Source organism: Choloepus didactylus, chromosome 1 (assembly GCF_015220235.1).
Source record: "Choloepus didactylus isolate mChoDid1 chromosome 1, mChoDid1.pri, whole genome shotgun sequence".
Classification (NCBI taxonomy): Eukaryota; Metazoa; Chordata; class Mammalia; order Pilosa; family Megalonychidae; genus Choloepus; species Choloepus didactylus.
In genome coordinates, this window is record NC_051307.1 from 94159039 (window position 1) to 94180742 (window position 21704).

Consider the following 21704-nt stretch of genomic DNA (forward strand, 5'->3'; position numbering starts at 1 on the left):
CCATGATAATATGGTCAATGAGCATGATTTTGAGAAGAGAAATTAGGATACTAAACAAGGGAATTGGGAACACAGGTAAAAGCCCCAAATATGTAAGATGTATCATACACATGTATGCCAGGTCAAAAACACAGGAAAGGAACATTGGGTAAAACACTCTGCCTTTATTTGGCTAAATGACAAGAGCCAAAATAACTCTGAACAAACTAATAACACTCAGACAGGAAAATAATATACTGAACACCAATTGAGGAAAACTTTTCTGTGGACTCTGGCTAACACTCATGCTAAGGCCAGCATTTCTTTCTAAGACACTTTTTTCTTTTCAGGATCCTCATTACAAAACAATCCAATAAATCAAGTCTCTGTGTTCCAAACATTCAATGCCTCCTGAAGAAGGGTGGGAAGGCCCACTTCAAATCTAAAGGAACACAACCTGAGTCATCGTAACCCAATATTTAATGTTAAATGTGTTGCTTCTGTTTTCTACCTCAATCTGAACACTAACATAAAACTTTGGCAACAGAAAATCTTTTCTTTTTTATTTTTAAGGAAATATTTAATAACACAATCCCAAGAACATGTTCTACTTATTTATTTGGAAAAATAGAAGCTAGGGACCACTCTTTATCCCATGACAATATGTTGTATGAGAGAAAACAAAAACAATCATTGTTATGACTTTGAAAAATATTACCTTTAAAAATACTTATATTGATAAGCTTTAAAAAAAATACTGTTAAAAACATTGTTAAGGGAATTTTTTTTCTACCTGTATTACTGGTTCAACTTCTGGTGAGAGGTATGCTAACAGAAAATTTAGAAGCTATGGCTTTTAGGGAATTAAAGTAAAGCAGCAAAATATAATTGATTTGGAAAGATTTCAGAAAAGAGATCTGGAATAGGATTAAAAAGGCAATAAGCTCCAGAAAAGTTATCCACAAGCCAAGATAATGCAGAAATAGAGTATCAAAAGCACTGTGAAGATCCATTGTGAAGTGAATATCCAGAGATTGCTTTACACCCTGTCTGGTCACAAGTAAAATAAAAACGTAACTTGGGTGCTGCCTCAGAAGTCATCAGCAATGGAAAAGGTAAAAAAAAGTTATAATATTTTTTCTCCTCTTCAGGAGTTTTAACCTCCACTCATCCCTAACCTTCTTACCTAAGCTTCGTAAAAATGATGGTCTTTGGATCTAGCTCCCAGAGGCAACTGCAGCAGCACAAATGATCCATTTCTATTCCTCTAAAGATTCAACTTCAATACTGCAGTACTCCTGAGTCTAGTGTATGAAAAGAGCAAACTTTCTGCCCAGGTCACCACAAGGTAATTGCTGAAATAGCACATCCTCAGATTGGCTATGGGGCTTTTATCTCCAGCCACCTTCTATCTTGCAGACAGAAGCTCTGAGACCAACCAACTTTTAAAGTTCTCTTGTGTATAGGACTGTTTCCTTGTGTATAGAACTCAGGGAAATAGCTCCATAGCCTCAAACATTAATATTTGAAGACTTATGGATTACAGGCGTGTCTGTGGTATGCAAACTAACCTTATTTAATTAGGTCAGCGATCAAATAATGCATCAATTCCAACAGCTTCTTCCATCTACCCACCCTTGCCCAGCACCTTGGATCACATTTATCCCAAGGTATTTAATATGGTTTAATCTCTATATCTGCCATAAAAGTTTTTGCCTTCAGTCAAAATTATTTGAAAATTTTCTAGTGTTAGAGACTGAGGCAGTAGCTCACCAAAAGGGGTGGGAGAATCTTCCAAGAACTTGTACACATGCTGGCCCTAGCAGTCTCACAGGTGATTAGCCTGGAGCTCATATTCCAGGTAAAGGAAATGCTAAAAGAAGCCCACTGAAAGAGCGGAGGAGGAAGACTCAAGCATTTGGGGCCCAGACAACATACCTGAGAGGAATGACTGCAGGGGGGAAAACCACATTCTGAGCATGTCCCTTTCCAAATACCCTTGGGTAAAATGTGCTTCGAGGGAACAAGTACCAGAGAGAATAAGCCAGACAGAAATAGGCAAAATTCCCAAAGACAGAAACCTGATGCAGAAAAGTTAAAATATGTGATCATATGAAGCTGGGTAATATGGGAAAACATTAACTTCAATTGTTTCAAAAAAAAGATCCTAAGCCAAAGCTTGTGTGAATCAGATTTGACAGTAGAAATAGCACTTGATGAGAAGAATTTGAAGTGCAGTTTTCATAGGCCATTAGGATAACAAGAGGTTTCCCCCTCTTTGTTCCTTTACTTTGCCATGCTCTGCCTCTCTGGGTGATCTGGGTTTTAAGAACCTAGGTAGTTCTGCTGTGCAGGCAGGCAATGATTCCAGCCTCTGACTCTCAGGCAGAAGAGCCAGTTTCACCAGAAAGTGTTCAAGGAAGGGACTGTGGGAGGATCACAGCATTAGCAGAGGGACAAGAAAAATATGAAATGTGGGTTTCTTGGCTGAAAACACTAAAACTCCACCCTAAGAAGGGGTGTTTATGAGTAACAGGGGGTGGGGCCTGGAATAGGCAATTTTCTCCTGAATCCAGCTACACGATTACTGGTGGTTGATCTGCTAGGTCATGTAGCTGAGGAGACAGGATGCTGCAGGTTTAAAAATCAGCTCATGCTCAGCAGCACAGTGTGAAGTGTCAGCATTCTTTGATGTACAGTTTAAGTGGTGAGTCCCCCTGAGCAACCTAACAGGAGTGGTGGGACCATAACCACCAGGCACATGGGAGCAAATGCCAGGAAGTGAAGCTACCTACTTCTACAATGTGAACCCATGCTTTGTGGCCTGCTGAGGGGCAGGGGAGGAAGTCCCTTCCAGCTGCAGATCTCAAAGGGAAAGAAACACTCTGTGGAGCACTGGCTCCAGTTAAGAGCATTCTTAAGAGGGGAAGAGGTCAAGATAAGGCTGTTGCTTTAGAAAGGGAGGGGTTTCCTTATGCTGTTGCCTCTATGTTCTGTGCAAACCTCTCTAAATACTTAATATGGCTCTGAGCAACATGAATTAACAGACCATGTTCAAACTGCAGACATCTGTAAAGTATTCTTTGTAAAAAGCTAGGTAATATCATTGAAATTAGGGTAATAGGGCCAGGGACTTACTCCCAGCAGGAAATTAATCTAAACTGAGTTTGTATTGGACTGAGTATAGTCCTCCTTCCTCAATCATAGCAACCCCCAAAGTACTCCTTTTTTTTAAAGGTACACTGTAGTAAAGAGATTGCCAAGGGCTCTCAAATAACTGGGTAAGAGTTTTCTGAGAAGAGCATGGCAGAAAGACTACAGATGATGCCATGTGGTCTGGTGCCATCCCCATCAGTGTTTTCATGGATCCCACTGGGTCCAGCAAGAAACTCCTCAAGGAGTAAGAAAAGTTAGGCTCAGAGCTCCTTCTTCCCACATTGGCACATGTGCCAGCAATACATTTAGGGTGTGTCTGACTGAATTATTCAGCTTTTAGCTTTTTTTAAAGGAAATCAAAATTACGATAACCCCCTTCCCAACCATGGCCCCCAAATCACCCATCAACATGGCCCATTGCTTAAAGGACTTGGCAAGTCAGTTTGCTTCAGAACAGAAGGCAAACACTATAGTGTGAAGAAAAGGCCTCTGGGTAGATACACCACTTCCTTCTTCTGCCCACTCTTCAGGGGCAAAATATTAGTTCTACTTACTCCATTTGAAAGACTAATTTTCTTTAAATTAATAAAAATGACAATTTCCCTGTCAAGATCACATGAATACAAACAGTAAAGCAAAGTCCTTGGAGAGGGTAGAGGGATGCAGAACAGGCTTCTAAGGTGTAGTCAGCCTCCTCCTTGGTGTGGGCGATTGATACCTCTTGGAGGATGGGCTGTTTGGTTCCCCCATCCCAGATCCTCTTGCCCCAAAACTCTCCTTTGTAGTTGTCCTTGGGTTTAGTGTTGGGATCACAATTTGGAATTCAACAGAGAGCCTCTGAAAGTGATAGGCCAGAGGAAGGGGAAAGGGAAGGAGGAATGGCAAATTAGTCCTCTTCATCCTCACTGATATCATAGGCTGCAGCCTTGTGCCTGGAGAGGTTTGCTGGAGAGGAAGGTGGGGAAGTCTTGCCAGAGAAGGGCCATCGAAAAGGGGAAGGGGAACGTTCACGAGTAGGGCTGCTGCTGGGACTCTGCTTTGGACTGATGGCCTGCAGCATCCGGCCTTTTCCTTCTTTCAGCATATGTTTCTGAGGAGACCAAAAGGAAGAATTAGAAGAAACCTATGAATCCTACTAATTTACCACTGAAGGATATGAAATTTCAAATTATCATAAATACCTTCTGTAATGTTGAAAGTGGCCCAATAAGCCAGAGGAGGGACATAGCTATAACTCTAAGCAATTTCTCCCTAAAGTGGTCTATGCTACACTACTTATTTAAGGGTTACTACCTGCTATCTGCAGTCACCAAATCCTTGACTTCGATGTTGAAGGAATTTTCAGAAGACTACTCAGTCTGTAGTCCAGGCTCCAGGCAAAAACAAAGGAACTAACTCAGACAAAAGGGCAAACCCCAGTTTTAAAGTTCTCTGAAAAGGAAATTCTGTGTTCTCCCTGAATAATCTATTCTAGTATCCAAACATCCTCATAGTCAGATCCTTCCTAATATCTCAACTACGGCTCACTTGCTGAATAGCTACACATTTATGCAGCAATTGGTTTGAAAAGACTCAGCTACTCCTTAAGCACAGAATTCCCACCTTAGCCAGGGATCCTGCAGCAGCTTTTGGTAGTGGAGAGAGCTTTCTTTTTACTATTCCTTATTCTTCATTTTCCTTTAATCTAAATAAAAGCAAGCTGGGAAAGGCTACTTGCTTGTCTTATCACCAGATACAGAAATTGATAGAGAGCTGGCAAAATTATTAGGAAGAATGTGCAACCTCTTTCTGTAAAGATTTTAAGGAAAATTTTGGAGATAATTGAAATATAGTTCTGTCCAGATATGGGGTACAGATTAGATAACTCCCTGATGTTGATGTCCCCTACTGGTGAAGGATTCTATGATTCTTTCCACAGCATGGAAATTCCCTGAATTGTCCAGTGGGAAAGAACATACCAGTGCTCCTTCAGGACCAAACATTTCCAGGAAACTTCCAATGAATTCTCGGGATTTCTCCTCCCATTTTTGAATGAGGTCAATGCTTTTTTCCTCTACCTTCTGAACAAATTCTTTTGACCTTTCTTCCACGTCTTTCACTTTCTTCTTTACTTTGTCAACCCGCTCCTGCAAATGGTATTTCTTCTCCTATGTAACGAGATAACCATTTTGAGAAATAATAGTCATCTTGATCTTCTCAACAAAAGGGAAAGAAAAAACATGGCTCAAGTGCTCTGTTGATACTATTTCCAGTCTTCCTAATTTCAGCTTGCTTTAAGCTACCCTACACTTTAGCAAAATAACAGATACAGTATGCTCTGGATGGTATCTTACACAAAAGTGTGATAAGACTAATATTGTGGAAGCCCAGGACTAAACTAAATTTATAGGGTAGGTTCAATAACAGACAGGCATGTAGCCAAAATGATGTCAGTTCTTTTAAGACAAAATATAAATGTGAAACGGAAGCATGTCCAACATGACCCAAACCCCATTCTAGATGGAGAGACATAGGCAGCAATGAGATTGTTACATAATACTGCCAAGAAGAAGTGAGCTATAACAGTTTGAAAGTGGAAGTACCATATTTTAAAATTACTCATTTAATTAATTTATTGTACCATATTTTTTCCTCTATCACTGGCTTATTCTATGATTTTAGAAGAATTTCTTGTTTTATATTTTTAGTATTTGGAGGTCATGTTCTCGTTAGCAAAATGAAGATGATACTCTTTGGCCCTACCAACTTTCCTACAGATAAGGGAAAATCATATGAACCCTCTGTGGAGAAATGTTTAGCCAAATGAAAAGCAGTCTCATAATTTCCAGGTCATAAAGAGGAAGGGGAATAGTTTTAAGACTTTTAAATATCTGAGTCTTATGGGGAAATAAAGATCTGTAGTAGGTGATAACAACGGCTAGGGTTTATCTGCAGAGATAACTCATATTTAGATGAAACCATTTTACTTATTCTTATAGCATAATTCACAGAGATAGGAGCAGGGGAGGAAGCCCAATAAACTATTTATTTAGAAAACATAGTAAGCAGTTTTTCCACTTTAAATCAACTTTATTAAGGTATAATTTACATAAAAAATGTATAGTGGTTGTTTAAAGGGTAATATCAACCTAAGATAAACTGATAAACTTTGCTTTCATAAATCAAAATTAAAAAGCTTAGATCCATGTACCCTGAGAAAATGCATGCAAAATGTTGTGTGAAGCTATACACACAGGGAAAGGATCCAGAGCTTTCATCAGAATTTCAAAAGACCACCCAATCAAAAAAGATTAAGAATCTCTGTTTTAGATATATTTGATATGAATACTGAACTACGTAAGTTACACATTCTTATTTATTTAATTGGTTATGTGTCCTTATATCAATATTTTGATACTAGTCCACAAGGGCAGAAACTACCTCTGTTTTATTCTCTTTGTAAAGACCTTTTAGCACAGTGTAATCAGCAAGACAAATTTATTGAGAATTGGGAATGATAATTATAGCAGACTGAAAAGACAGCTCAGCTCAGATGGAATGGGAGGTAAGGTAGGGCCAGAGAATTCTGTGATGAGAGGTGGAACTCACATTGATAAAGCTGACATTGAGCTCCTTAGCTGTGTAGCCTCTCTGTAGGTTTCGTCTCGCATACACATCATAGTCCCGGACAATTCGGGTGATGATGTCTGATGTGGAGATACCTTCTGTCCTCTGTGTTGGAGCAAACATGCCTAACCCAAGAACACACACACATATGGACAAACACTGTGAAATTCTGGTTAGCTCAGGCAGTAGGACTAGATATCAAGTGGAAACAACATTCCCTTCCTTTCCTCAAAAAAACAGAATCTGCTATTACTAACTGAAGTCTGGAGCTACTAACATGATATACAGGAGGATTAGACCAAAGGCCAGAGGTTAGTGAAAGGAGTAGCTACAAGGCCCTAATATTAAGAAAAAAATGAGACTGGGGTAGAAAATTAAGAGAGATATCAAGAGCACGTACTTACCTCAGACTGAAAAAAATTTGACTTATAGAGGGCAATTTTATTCAAATACAGTTTGACAGTCTATGGGGATAAATGAATATATTGTAATAAATATATTTATTTGTGTTTTTGTCCCAGTTTTGCCATTCACCTTTGTTCCCTGAACACCTTTCATCATCTGTAAAATGGAAGGGAAGGGGTTGGACTGATGTATCTGAGGTGCCTTCCCACACTCAAATTGTAAATTCTGGCACATTGCAGCTGTAAGGCAGATAAAGCACCTGGTTACTAAAACAGCCAGGTTAAACAACCTGGGCCACTGAATATATTCATGTTTCTTCTATAATGGCACCCTTTTCATTATATATATTTAATAAACCAAATGTTGCCATAGAAATAATGATTTAAACATGAACCTGCCCAACATGTTTTATGTACACACAATCCCTATGTTGCTGTAAGGAAAGGGACCAGCAGCTGTTTTCTTCCTGGTGCTAACAACTTTGATTATGAAAGGACAGTGTGAGGCTTAGATTGTAAATGGAAAATGAAAAGTGGATTAATGGAACTAACATGTAATTCTGAATAGTTACTCATTAGAAAAAAATTAATTTTATGCAAATACATGTGAGATTGAAATCAGTATGTCAAATAAAATATTTCATTATTGGTTGAAAAAAAAGAGTAAGTGCTTAGATAGTGTTGGCAGATATCTGTGCTATGCTCAGATTTACTACTTATCAAAAATATCACCTCAAAGAAGAAACTGAATTTCTCAGTACAAATTTTCCTCTGTAAAGTAGTAATATGGTTTAATCTCTGTAGCTGCCTCTAAGACCCATAAAGTGATGATATACACACCAACTGACTCACCTGCTTCCTTGATGTGCTTATAAACATCATCACTCCCAGCAGAAGAATAAGGGATGTCATCATGGGCTACAAAATCAATCTGAAAGTAAGGAAACATCATTTAAAATCCAGTATAATTGTCATTCAAAAAGAACCAATGGATATACCCAGTCCCAGAAAAAGGAAAATAAGCAAAGGCCAGGCCCCAGACTTTCTTTCCCCTCTCTACCTCCCTTTGTTTTACCTGTAAATTCCACGATTAATGCACAAATCACCCAACCTGGTTCTTAAGAATCATACATTAGAAGTTAGCCAGTTAGGTTTTTTTGGCTATTTCTCCTGGTCTGGTGGAAGTGATCCCCTCACACTATATTCCAGTCACCATGCTGTGGTTAATAGGGCTAGAGAATTTGCTTGTGAACTAGATAGAGGGCAGGGCCTAGGAAAGAAGACAGAAAATCTCCCCACCCTTTTGTACCTATAAGGATTGGTCAAATAAGAGTTTCCAAAAGTGTGAAAAAGAGCTCAATTCTTTGTTCAGTTGGTTGCAACTGACAGCCCTTTTACTAGAATGGATACATCTATACTCCTGAGAAATACAAAACCCAAAGCCATAAAAGACCTTCAGGTTTCAGGATCTATCTTTTAATTACTGGCAATATCTCTTACACGAATCAGAAGAAATGATATGGCACTGGAATCAATAATCTTTCTGAAAGACATGCTGAAACATCACTAATTTACTACTTCCTGAATAGGCCAGAGGTCTTTTACTACTATAACTGCTAACACCACCATACCCAACTCTCAGAAGCCACTATGGTGTGAACTACACTCATCAGGACTGTCAGAGACTCTCAACTACTCATGAACTCAACTACTCATCTCAATTACTCATGAACAACATGTCAGGGGACCACAGACAGCAAAGTGAAACTAAGAATGGGAAGCAAGCAAGACTCTTGGTTTAGGATATATTGTTAACAAGGAGAAAAGGGAAGCTGGAAGTTCCTCCAGCCTCATACTTCCTGGGACCTGCCTGGCTGTGTTGCTGAGAATAATCTTGCTTATCACCTTTGGGGCCACTCCCTGCTGAGTGTTGATGTAGAAAAACTAGAGAACTATACTAGGTCCTAATCTGAAATAGTTATAACAAGTATCTCCTAGCTTCGAGAGCCTACCCAAATATTTCTCTAAAAGCACTTTGGCCGTCTTTGTTCTTTCCTGCCTCAGGGAACAATTTAGCAACATTCCACACATCCCTGTGAAGAACAATAAGCTTGCTGGTTCCTCAAGCTTGAGGCTTTCCAACCTGGCCTGATTAATCCTTCTCATCTTCTACAGCCACCATTTGTAGGATGTCTGTTGTTTTCACAGGGGAGGTTTAAAAGGAGACAATGGGTTTTATAATACTAACTCACTAAGTATAAGTGAGAAACATCCCTGGTTTCTGATCCCACACAACTTCTCCCTCCAAATCAAAAGCCCTCAAACTAAATTTAAGTCAACTCAAGAAAGGTCTGTGTTTATCTGTCTTGTCTCCTGGAATGTGAACTCCTAGAGAGCATGACTGAGGCTATGTATATTCTAAAGAGACTACATGCTAGGAGAGTAGACACAACTATAGTGTGGGGAAAAATCATATAACCGAAGAGTTCAATTCCTAGCCCTGCTAGAGTGTGAACAGGAGCAAGTTATTAGGTCTCTCTGGGCCTTGTTCCTCAGTTGTAAAGTGCCAGTAATAACTACTCCACAGGGCTGTTGTGAGGATCAAATGAAATACAACGGATGTAAAAGTGCTTGTAAACCATCAAACCCCATATAAATGTCAGGGATGACTATTAATTGTAGTAATATCACCACATCTCCTCTATGAAACTTACATAGAAGGCAGAAGTGAAAAAGGGCTAGTGGAACACTAGTCCAAGAGCCAGAAGCCTTGAGAATTGAGGATATTATGGAACAAGAAATGGAGCCATTGGGCCCAGTTTCTTACCCGGTGTTCTGCCAGGAACTCGGGTGTCAGGGTCCAGGGGGCATTCCTCACCACTTCATCCACATAGCGGCAATGCTGCACTGCATCGTAGCGCTCATTTTCATTCATCACCGTGAAGCCTTTGAAGTTGTGCGTCAGCTCATCACTGCAGACTAAGTTCACAGAATCATAAAGTTGTAAGTCAAGGTCCCTTTGCTTAACCACTCCCCAGTTATCAATCTCTCCCATCTTCTTCCTTTTCTGAGGACTGCAACCATTCTCCCCATCCAGAAAAGAATCTTCTGGATTTTGCTCAGACCAAGTAACAGTGCTTTTCCTAATCCAAGGCACACCTCCTGGAGCAACACTCAATAAATATTAAGTTCACGCTTTGGAGAAGAGAGGTTACAACAGGGGACTAAGATCTTCGGCTTTGAAATGAACCTGCTGTCATTTCTGCAGCAATTAAGCTTTTAAAATGTTTTCCTATTCTGAACTGGACCACATAACATTTGCTTGAAAGATCTCTATACTTCATTTGATCCAAAATAATGAAGTGAAATCTAGAGCAAATGCTGTACTTAACTTTAGGCAACAGGGGTGAGTGTTGCTCCCATGACTGGAGAAACTCAGCTAAAAGGCAGTGAGATAAATATTGGACATCTCAGGTCAATGAGACCACTTTCCAGGTTTAGGTTGCTAGTGCCTCATATATTTCATGTTATAGAGAGGCTGTGCCATATCATTCATTTAAAAACCAAATCAAAGGCCAATATACTCAGGTTAGAAAAGACAGGAGAGAGAAAAAGACTGCTACAATCTTTTTCTGGATTGCTCCTGAAGTCCCAAGATGTTTTCTTACCTCCCACAATGAGATATGTATTAGGGAAAAGGTTCTTTGCTTGCATCAGAGCCCGGGCATGACCAGAGTGAAATAAGTCAAATATTCCATCTGCATAAACTCTCACAGGCCGGTCATCTAAATCCAAAGGAAAGAATTTATTACAGAAATACATTTATTCAACACTTCATATATGACAAATGGAAATGGCACTGTTTGGCTGTTCCATTCCTGCACAGTCCTCTTTAAGATGTTCTCTGGGTATTCACCCTAATTTGGTCATTCACTGGGATTGTGAAGAATAACATCATAGACATCCGTGACAACAAATACCATCTTGGCATCATCTTCACTAATCCCTTTTGTTAGTCTGGTTGTACCAAATTGAATTTCATGATTGTTTTGCCTTAAAGTTATTTTAGAAGTGAAAGGGGAGAGCTGTGCAACAATAAGACCTGAACTTCAAAATCCTCACCTTCACTTATATTTAAACTTCCTACTATAATCTGGCTGCTTGCTCTCTCATTTTCAGGTTGCCTTGATTACTAATGCTCTGCTTTGAACATAAACCTCCCTACCACTGCCCAGAAAGTAAGGGGTGATCCAGTATGGTAAGACTGAAAAAGAGGGAGGGAAGCAGCTAAGTGGACCAGTTATCAACTTGTTGCTTCTCAGTTATAAATTCACCCTTCAATTTCTGCTCTATGATAACAGACAAAACTTATTTAAGCATTTCTCCGTTACAGTGAGCATGATGTTAAGCTTTCACAGAAGAGGGTGATATACTTAAGTATTTGAAAATCAAAAATGAATACCTTAGGAATTTTCATTACAGCTTTTCCTTTTCTCCCCCTGCATTAGTGAAAATAATAGAGAACTGACTGTCACCTAATTTTTAGTGGTAGTGACATATGAAACAGAAGCCAGGAAATGATCTCCTGGGTATATATTAAATTGATTTAATGGATCATAATGCTTCATATGATAAATCTAAAGAGTTCTAGCAATTCATTCCCACTACATAAAATAAAGGAAGAGCTATTTCATTGTAGCAGCAGAAAATAACAATAGTAGCAGCTACATCAGTCTGGGAAGAAAAGGATCAGAGCCTTATTAGATACACCATACTTAAGGTGGAGATAAGATCTATCTCCCTCCTATTCTGAAGGCAGTGAATCAAGGAAGAAGAAACTAGTTCTCAACCAGTTTATAGACTTCTCTTTTCAGATAGCTTTATCCACACAAAAAAAGTAGCTTTTAAACCAAGAGGTCATATATTGCTGATAGGAATATAAATCAGCACAACTCCTAAGAGGGGCAATTATGTATTATCTATCAAAAAAACAAAAGACAAATGACAAATGTTCATACTCTCTGATCCAGCAATTCCAATTCCAGAAATTTCACATAGATACTTGTAAATATATTTTACAAGATTATTCATTGCAACATTGTTTGTAACAGCAAAAGTTTGAAAACAACCTATATTTCAATGAAGACTAGTTAAATACAACATGATATATCCATTAAAGGGGGGAGGGGCATATAACCTATTCTCTTGGCTTTCCACAAGAAACTGGTAATACTGGTTGCCTCTAAGTGGGGTACCAGGTGGCTGTAAGATAAGGGTGAGAGGAAGACATTTCACTCTATACTCATTTTGTACTTTTTGAATGTTAAATCATGGGAATTTATTAATTTTATAATATAGGAAATAAAATTTAAAACTGAAATAAATACAATACACGATTATAATGAAAAACTGAGAGATGGTATCATGGATTTAAGAGTCAAGAGGTGGCTCACTGGCTACGCGTCCCAGCTCGCCGAGCGTCCTTCCCGCGCCTCCCAGCCAAGGTTTCAACAGACCTCACGAAAATGCCATCTCAAATGGAACACGCCCTGGAAACTATGATGTTTACATTTCACAAATTTGCCGGGGATAAAGGCTACTTAACAAAGGAGGACCTGAGAGTATTCATGGAGAAGGAGTTCCCTGGATTTTTGGAAAATCAAAAAGACCCTCTTGCTGTGGACAAAATAATGAAGGATCTGGACCAGTGTCAAGATGGCAAAGTGGGCTTCCAAGGCTTCTTGTCGCTAATTGCTGGGCTTGGCATCGCATGCAATGACTATTTTGTAGTACACATGAAACAGAAGGGAAAGAAGTAGGCAGAATTGAGGAATTAATTCCCCCCACCCTCATAAAAATTATCCCAAGAGTCGCTTAAGGAATCTGCCCTACAGTTTCCGTCTGCATAAGAATTTCATAACAGATAGCTGTCCTTAGAAAATGTACAAATGAAATCCAACTCCCATTTGACAAGTAGTGGAAGAAAAGTCAATTAAATGCCAGATAAGCTTTTAATTTTTATATCGTTTGCATCCTCTGGCCCTCAATAAACAAATTTCTTTAAAAAAAAAAAAAAAAAAAAGAGTCAAAAGGTTTTTAATCCAAGCTTGCTAACCTGCTCCCTCCCTGTGTGATCTTAACTTCCTTAACCCTCACTTTCCTCATCTATAAAACAAAACAAATTCTGAATACTATAATTCCTCTTCTATACCCTAGAAATCATATCCACGAAGTCATTTACATAATTACTACACAAATCCACAGGGGCTATGATCTCACTTTATTTGATCCTAAAATACAAAGGAAAAAATACCAAAATTAAGAACACTTTGCTGTTGTTTTTTTTATTAGTGCACAGTAAGGGCAAAGTAACATGAGGGAGATTTAGCTAAGAAAACACATTTCCTGGATGGTGGTAACAGCACAGAATGTTGTTGATTGAGTGACTGTTTGCCAATGTAGCTAATCACTCCCTACTAGCCCAAGTGTGTTAGTAAACTCTTTCTCTGACCAATCCCAGATGTACTTCTTGCCTTCTTCAATGTTTCCCTAGCCTCCTTCCCTCCAAGCCAACATCTCAATTTCCTATCATTTAACCCTAAGTCTTTGGCAAACCCAGCCTTGTATACTAACCATATGGCCAGAAGGGGCCACTGTTGCACTAGGACATCTGACAGAGAAAATAAAGTAAGCCATTCGTTTTCCAAGTGGCTAACAGTCAAGATGACCATACTTGATTTACACCTGTTGTCTCAGCATATTACTATTATTATTATTTTACATTACGGTTCATAGCAGCCCCATTTGTAAAAGTCCCCAAATGAAAACAACCCAAATGATCATCAACAGGTCAATGGGCAGACTGTGGCACACCCATACAGTGGAATCCTACATAGTGACAAAAAAGAATGCATTACTGACCTAGGCCACAACATGGATGAATCTCAAAATAACTAGTTGAGTGAAAGAAGCTTGACAAAAAGGGCACATATTATATGAGTCCATTCACATTAAATTCCAAAAGATACAAACTAATCCATAGAGACAGAAAAATAAAGGGGCACAAGGAAACTCCTAGGGATGATAAAAAATGTTACATTTTTTTTCACCACCCCAGAAAAACACTCTGTACCCATTAAGTAATCATATCTCATTTCCCTCAGCAACCATCAATCCACCCTCTGTCTCCATGGATTTGCCTATTCTGGGTATTCCTTACAAAAGGAATCATACAATATGTGACCTCCTATGTCTGACTTCTCTCACCCAACTTAACGTTTTCAAGGTTCATCCAAGGTGCAGCATGTATTAGCACCCCACCCCCCAAACCCCATGTCAACAACCCCTTCACTCTCAAAATTGTCCTGATTTTATACATGGTAACACTACTGCTGGCTAAGTAACCAAAAGTCCTACTTTAGGTAGAACAGACCTCGTTTGCATTTACTGTCTCTTTTAATACATTCTCCCAAATACCTATCACCAAAACATTTTGTCTCTAGCAGATTTCCATTGTCCTTCAGGTCTCTCCCTTTTTCTTCCTTTCTCCAAGTGACGCATATTGCCATTTTGTTTTGTTTTGTTTTCATTTTCCAAAAGAATCCCAGAGCTGATTTTCTCATTTCTCAAGTCATATTTGTTTTTTCCTCTGGGTGAAAGTTTTCTACTAGATTATATAAAATTCTTCTTTAATTCCTTTAACCTCCCTAGTGAAAAGCTGGGTGGGCCGGTGGGGGATAGTATGCCCCCTTATCACAGTTACTGGTTTAAAATTCATTAACTACAACATGTGTAAGTTCTATGTTGGTTTAGTTCTTGTCCTGCACTGGCATGAGAACAATCAGTTACTTGGTTATTTGACATAAAACAGAGCAAAGAGAATGAGGTGTAGGAGAAAAGCTAGAGATCAAATTAAACTGACAAACTTTACACACTAATTTTTTACTATTTGTTCTACCTAAAATATAATCATTTTGCAGCTGTCTTCTATTATTTATAACAAATGTCTACAAAGAGTCGCACCACTCCAAGGTGAAAAAAGCAGAGGGCTGGAAAGATCTAGGTTTTTGCTCCAATCCTATCAACTAATTATCTGTTTTAGTGGGGGAGTCTTCACTTCTTAGTCTCTATGGACCTTAATTACCTCATGTATAGAATGAAGAGACTATGAAGTAGATAATCTCAAAGGTGACTTACTTGTAAAATTCCATTCTAAAATTTAAAAAATTTTAATTTATTAGTTAGCGCTTTGTAATTATACGCTTCAAAACTTGAGAACAATATACATACTTATGTACCATAAATGGCATGTGGCTAAATTAGCATCAAGCTGGTGATATAACTAATTTGATCAGATCTGAGCGAGGTACTGAATTCTGAATGTATGTCACTAGTGACTAAGTAAAAAGTTCTTGTCTTCAATAGGTACTACTGTCACATGTCTGAACGTGACCCTTGTACTGTCTGTTGGCACTCTGAAATTTGACCTGCCACCATTTCGACCTCTTATTTATAGACTGTGTTTTCAGCCTATCCTTGTCATTTTATCCTGCCCTATTCGCTTATCTATTACTCAAGTAAGGGGAGCCAAACCCAAAAATCATACCATGAATCAGGAGGGTTGTTATCAACATGAGCTGTACCTAACTAAACTCTTTTGCAAAAGGAAAGCATTCTCTGGTATTAGCCTGTTTTTTGAGGACCCCAAAACTATAATCCCTAGCATCACACTGTCCAGCAGTAATTTCTATTCATATATAACAAGTCCTCAGTTACAACAGAGAACAAACACATTAACACAGTTAAAATGTAACCATAAATATTTTCCATACACTGGAAATGTATGGATTTGTGGCTATACAATTGCCTCTTATTCCCTCCTGCTTACCTGGTTTTAAGTCCAGACTTACGTTTACAGAGTAGAGAGAAGACTTACCATAGTAATCGGAAGAAATGAAAAGGGATTGAAAAAAAAGGGAGAATTGGAGAATTTACAGAGAAGTAAGGACAGCTAACCCCCAGGATTGTACATTCATAACACATATTCATGGCTTAAGCCAATTTCCCAAAATAGAGTACCTGGAACACATATTAATAATTTATGTGTTAAAAAATTGCTAAATAATGATGTAAAGTAAGCAAAACGGAAAGAATATGGGCTTTGAAAATAATGAGTCTTTTAAAAATATGGAAAATTATATCAATAAAGATAAAATTAAGTGATGGACATCTCCCAACTTCAGATATTTCTGTTCTTCATTAATCAGCAGCATCATAGCTAAGGTACTGACTCATAGAATGTGGGAAGAGTGTTGGGATAATTCTGAAGGTACTAAAAATGTGACAACACTGACTTTTTTTTTTTTTTGGATCTCTGTAAAAATAAACAATATTATAATCCAGCCTGGCTTAATATCTTATTGCCTCTGCTCCACTGTGTCTTGTAGCTATGACAATATCCCAGGAAGCAAGAGTGTAATAATAAAACAAAAATGAAAATTTATGGAGAATTACCCTCCCAAACATAAGAGCAAGACAGATGGGAGGAATACCCCTTCCACCACCACTAGCCTTGACAGGTAAACTGAAAGAAGAATATGGAAAATAAGTGTGTATTTGGTAAATATAATTAATGCTGAAAACAATAATAAAACAACAATATAGTTAATTAGGCATTTACTTACAAGGAGTTCCTCTGCAGGCTTCTTCCATAGTTACCCTGACATAAGGCTTACTAGAGTCAACTTTAATTTCATCAGAAAAAGGAGCTGGCTGCCGTAAGCCCTTAAAGAGGAAAGTGAAGGAAAACAAAGTTAAATGCAATGGTACAAACTGAAATACTTGAAAAATTGCAACTTTATAGAACAATCAGTTAATCAGGAAAAAAAGGTTATTTAAAAATGTTAAGTTGAAGTTGCAACCTTTAAACAAAATGGGTAAATCATGGCATGAAAGATAAATGTCTGGCTGGTGATTTTAAGGTAAGATTGTGCAATCTGACAGAGCCTAAGCAGAGTCCCTATTACCTGGTCCAGAATAACGGCTCCTCTACAGCATGGCAGAAGAGTCAGCCCTTTACCATGTGAAGAAATTGCCAGATTTGTAAGTAATTTTCATACTTAAACTATGGGACTGGAAACACTAACAGCTCCTGTGGACTTTTTTAAGTACAATTAACACTGTGCAATGCTTTACACTGTAAATATGTTCTAACACTCATGATAAACCTGTAAGGCAAATATACTATAGTTACTATCCTCAATTTAAAGATGAGGAAAACAAGGCTCAGAGAAGTTATATGAATTGTACACACTACTCAGAGGCAAAACTGAAATAAGAATGTGTATGCTGTTCCCTCCATATACGGCCTCACTTAAGGGTTTGTGTTAAATTTTTTGCTAAGTATTTTTTATTCTATTTGATGCTATCGTGAATGAAACTTTCTTAATTTTATTTTTGGATTGTTCATTGCTAATATATAGAAATGCAACTGATGTGTGTGTGCCCATAATTGCAACTGATTTTTTTTGCCTCAATCTTATGTCCTGTGACTGCTAATCTTATTCTATTAGGTTTTTTTTTTCTTTTTCTTAAGATTTCCTAAATATGACATTATGTCATCTGTGAATAAGGACACTTTTACTTCTTCCTTTCCAATCTGGACACCTTTAATTTTCTTTTTATTCCTCCTTATTGTACTGGCTAGGCTCTCTCATACAATGCTGAATAGAAGCGGAAATCCTTGCCTTGTTCCCAATCTAGGGGAAAAGCATGCAGTCTTTCAACATAAAGTATGATGTTAGCTATAGGTTTTTCACAGATGCCCTTTATCAAGTTGAGGGATCTCCCTTCTTTTTGTAGTTTTTTGAGAATTTTTATAATGAATGAGTGTTGGACTTTGTCAAGTGCTTTTTCTGCATCTACTGAAACAGTAATATTATGGCTTAGTCCTTTATTTTATTAATTATGGTGTATTATGTTCATTGATTTTAGGATGTTAAACTTACCTTGCATTCCTGGGCAAAATCCCATTCGTCATGTTGCATAAACCTTTTTATATGTTGTTAGATTCAATTTGCTGATATATTGTAAAGGATTTTTGCATCTAATTTTATGAGGGACTTAGGAATGTAGTCTTTTATTATTGTGATGTTTCTGTCTGGCTTTGATATCTGGTCTCATAAAATAAGTTGGGAAGTACTCCCTCCTCCATTTTTTGGAAGTTTTTGGGTAGGATTGGTATTATTTCTTCCTTAAATGTTTCATAGAATTTACCAATGAAACCATCTGGCCCTGGACATGTCTTTTGGAAAGATTTTTAATGACAAAGTCAATTTTTTTACTTGATATAGATCTATTCAGATTTTCTTTTTTTCTGGGTCAGATTTAGTAATTTGTCTCTTTCTAGGAATTTGTCTACTTCATCCAAATGGTCAAATGTGTTGGCATGAAGTTGTTTGTAATATTCCCTTATAATCCTTTTAATCTCTTTAGGGTCTGTTGTGGTCTCAGAATTTTAAATTCTAAGCATATCATATATATCATTTCATATAACATATATATATTCTTCTTTAGAACATTTTTAAAAAGAGATAACAATAGGGCATGGACCCAAATGTACAATTTTTGTGAAGTTTTACATTTTAGAGATTTCCCTGCAGACTAAGCTGTTTATCTACTAGAAGCCAGTACTCAGAGTGCTTAACAGTAATTGTGCTTCTAAAAAACATATGCTTATTCACAAAATAATACAGATTCTATGAGTCCCTCCACATGATGGTCAAAAACAAGCAAAACTAATCTATGGTGACAGAAATCAGAGAACTAATAGAACTTGAGAAGGGAGAATATGGACTAGGAGGAGGCACAAGGGAGCTTTCTGGAGTACTGGTGATTACCTGCATGATACATACATAAGCATTTATTGAGCTGCACACTTAAGGTTTGTGTATTTTACTGTATGTGAGTTACACCTCAAGAAACAAATGGAATTCAGCAATTAAAAAGGAGTACAACGTGGGTAAACCTTGAAAACATGTTAAGTGAAAGAAGCCAGACACATAAGACCACATATGTATGATTCCATTTATATGAAATGTCCAGAATAGGCAAATCTATAAAAACAGAAAGCAGATTAGTGATTTTCAGGGGTGAGGAAGTTTGGGGGGAAATGGGTAGCAAGTGCTAATGGGTATGGCGTTTCTTTTATGGGGTGATGAAAACATTCTAAAATTGTGGTTGTATAATGCTGCGAATATACTAAAAACTATTCAAATTATACACTTTAAACAGATATGTGAATTATATCTCAATAAAGCTGTTATATATATAGCAAAAGAAACAAATAGGAAAATATATGCTTATTAACAATAGTATATATAGATAAAAGACCAGCCCTACTGTGTCTCTGAAAGTTAATTTCCATGGTGTGCTGGAAAGATTTGTTAAATATTCAAGAATTTTGTGAATCAGTTTTGAAACCAGTGGTCACCTGAAATCAGTCACAGAAATCTGAAAATGCTTTATATCAGGGTTTCTCCTCCGCAAAAGCCACTTTATCAGAACACCACTGGTGAAGAGGGCGGGGCAAGATGGCGGAGTGGTGAGGAGCAGAATTTCGTCTCTCCCCTAGAGCAGCTGGCAATTACCCAAGAACTATATGAAACAGTGTTTTTGGGGTCTCCAGTAACCAGTCACACACTGGACACAAGTTTGGAATTGGAGGAAAAGCTGAGATCGCAGCGAACATTCTAAGTTCCCCGGACCAGGGGTCTGGCGCCCCTCCCCACCCAGACCTCACAGACTGTCTTGCTGCCGGCTCCCTGAAAGGGGGGGAAAAAAAAACAAAAAACAGCAATCTGCTGAGGGCAAGAAGGGAGGCTCAACCCAGCCTCAACTGCAGAATTAATTAACAAATTAATTAACTAACTTTGGGAGCTGGGGTGCTAAAGAAGGGCTGGGCTCTGAGAAGTGGGAGCACGTAAAAGCAGGAACCCATTCCCAGACTCCAAAAAAGCCATTTTTTTTCCTACATTTTGTCCCTGCTGGCTTCTCACTGATCCCTTATCTTTTTGTATTTCAATAGCCCCCGGCAGGGGTGGAACCGAAGCGGTTGGAGAGTAATTATCAGACAATAGCCCAAAGCATATCTTTAAATGCTCTATTCTGACACTGACAAAACTTCCAGGCTGCGGAAAGACTTTTAAAAGAGACTCTTTTTTTTTTTTTTTCTTTTTTCTTTTTCTTGATTTCTTTTATATATATATATATTTTTTTTAAATCTAAAAGTAATATATGTGGTTATTTTCCATCGGAAAGCCCAGGTTGAGGGACTAGGCTGGGCTTGGGGGAGACAGAGTACCCACAGTGTCTTTGAATTCCGTATTCACTACTGAAGGCCTCCACCCCCGTCTTTAATTGGCAACTCAGGCTGACCAAGGAATCTACATGGAGAGGCCCCAAAGAGGAAAGGGGAGAAGGGAACAGTGCCCCTGAGAGACAACTGGAGTTCTGAGGATTGGGAGAGTGGAGGGAGGTCCAGCTCAACTGGCAGTCCTCCTTCTGGGAATTCAGATCCCAGGGGCTGGAATTCAGATTCCGGCTTCAGTCAGCCATGCCCCTGACAGGATCAGAGTCACCAGGATAACTAAAGTCTACATACCTCCTTACACTGGTGGGGGAGCTGCGGGCTGGCCAGCGCCACCTGCTGGACAGGAGAGGAAAAGCACCAATTCTAAAGGCCTCATAGGAGGGTTTCATTCTCAGGAAAACTCCATACCCTCCCAATGAGACCTGGGCCTCACTAGACTGGGAAAATCTGACTAGGGTCGACCATATCTGAGGAGACCCACTCACAAAAAGGTTACATAGAGGCAGAGCAAGAAACAGAAAAAACAAGAGGGGAAAAATTCCGATCAACTAAATAGAACCTAAGTTAGAGGCCTAGAATAAGTTGAACTGAATAACAGAGGCCAGAGAACAAAGCCAACCAACAAGAAAACCAATAGGTAAAAGACAGAAAACAAGCTCCAAAATAAACTAATCAAGAAAATCAGATGCCTAGACAACTTAAGATAACAAGCCATACCGGGAAACACGAAAACATGGACCAGCCAAAGGAACAAACTAATAGCTCAGCTGAGACACAGGAGTGGAGGCAACTAATGATAAATAAATTTGATGAAATGAAGGAAGATATAGCAAAAGAGCTGAAGGATATAAAGAAGACACCGGCTGACCATAAAGAAGAATTCATAAACTTAAAAAAACAAATGGCAGAACTCATGGGAATGAAGGCCACAATGGAGGAGATGAAAAACACAATGGAGGGACACAACAGTAGATTTGAACAGGCAGAAGAAAGGATCAGTGAACTGGAAGACAGGTCATTCGAATTCATACACACAAAAGAACAGATGGTGAAAAAAATGGAAAAATATGAGCAGGGTCTTAGGGAGCCGAGTGACAACATGAAACGCACAAATATATGTGTTATGGGTATCCCAGAAGGAGAAGAGAAGGGAAAAGGGGCAGAAAGAGTAATAGAAGACATATTCACTG

At 38.4% G+C, this 21704-nt stretch overlaps 2 protein-coding genes across 3 annotated transcripts in view; one reads left to right on the forward strand and one right to left on the reverse strand.

Moving 5' to 3' along the window:
- Positions 1–144: 144 nt before the first annotated feature.
- The window catches only part of PCYT1A (phosphate cytidylyltransferase 1, choline, alpha), a 74793-nt gene continuing 53233 nt past the window's right edge, over positions 145–21704 (reverse strand). For both annotated transcript variants that reach the window (XM_037837591.1, XM_037837594.1), the window contains 7 exons: positions 16829–16928; positions 10814–10930; positions 9973–10124; positions 7998–8076; positions 6724–6866; positions 5094–5282; positions 145–4225 (listed from right to left, as the gene is read on the reverse strand). In XM_037837591.1, the coding sequence (XP_037693519.1) occupies positions 4022–4225; positions 5094–5282; positions 6724–6866; positions 7998–8076; positions 9973–10124; positions 10814–10930; positions 16829–16928 (984 nt within the window). In that variant the 3' untranslated portion in view covers positions 145–4021. The remainder of the gene's footprint in view (positions 4226–5093; positions 5283–6723; positions 6867–7997; positions 8077–9972; positions 10125–10813; positions 10931–16828; positions 16929–21704) is intronic.
- Positions 12599–13045, forward strand: LOC119535112 (protein S100-A10-like). Its single transcript, XM_037837612.1, has one exon. It carries the CDS (start codon positions 12671–12673, stop codon positions 12962–12964), a length of 294 nt encoding a protein of 97 aa, XP_037693540.1. The 5' UTR covers positions 12599–12670; the 3' UTR covers positions 12965–13045.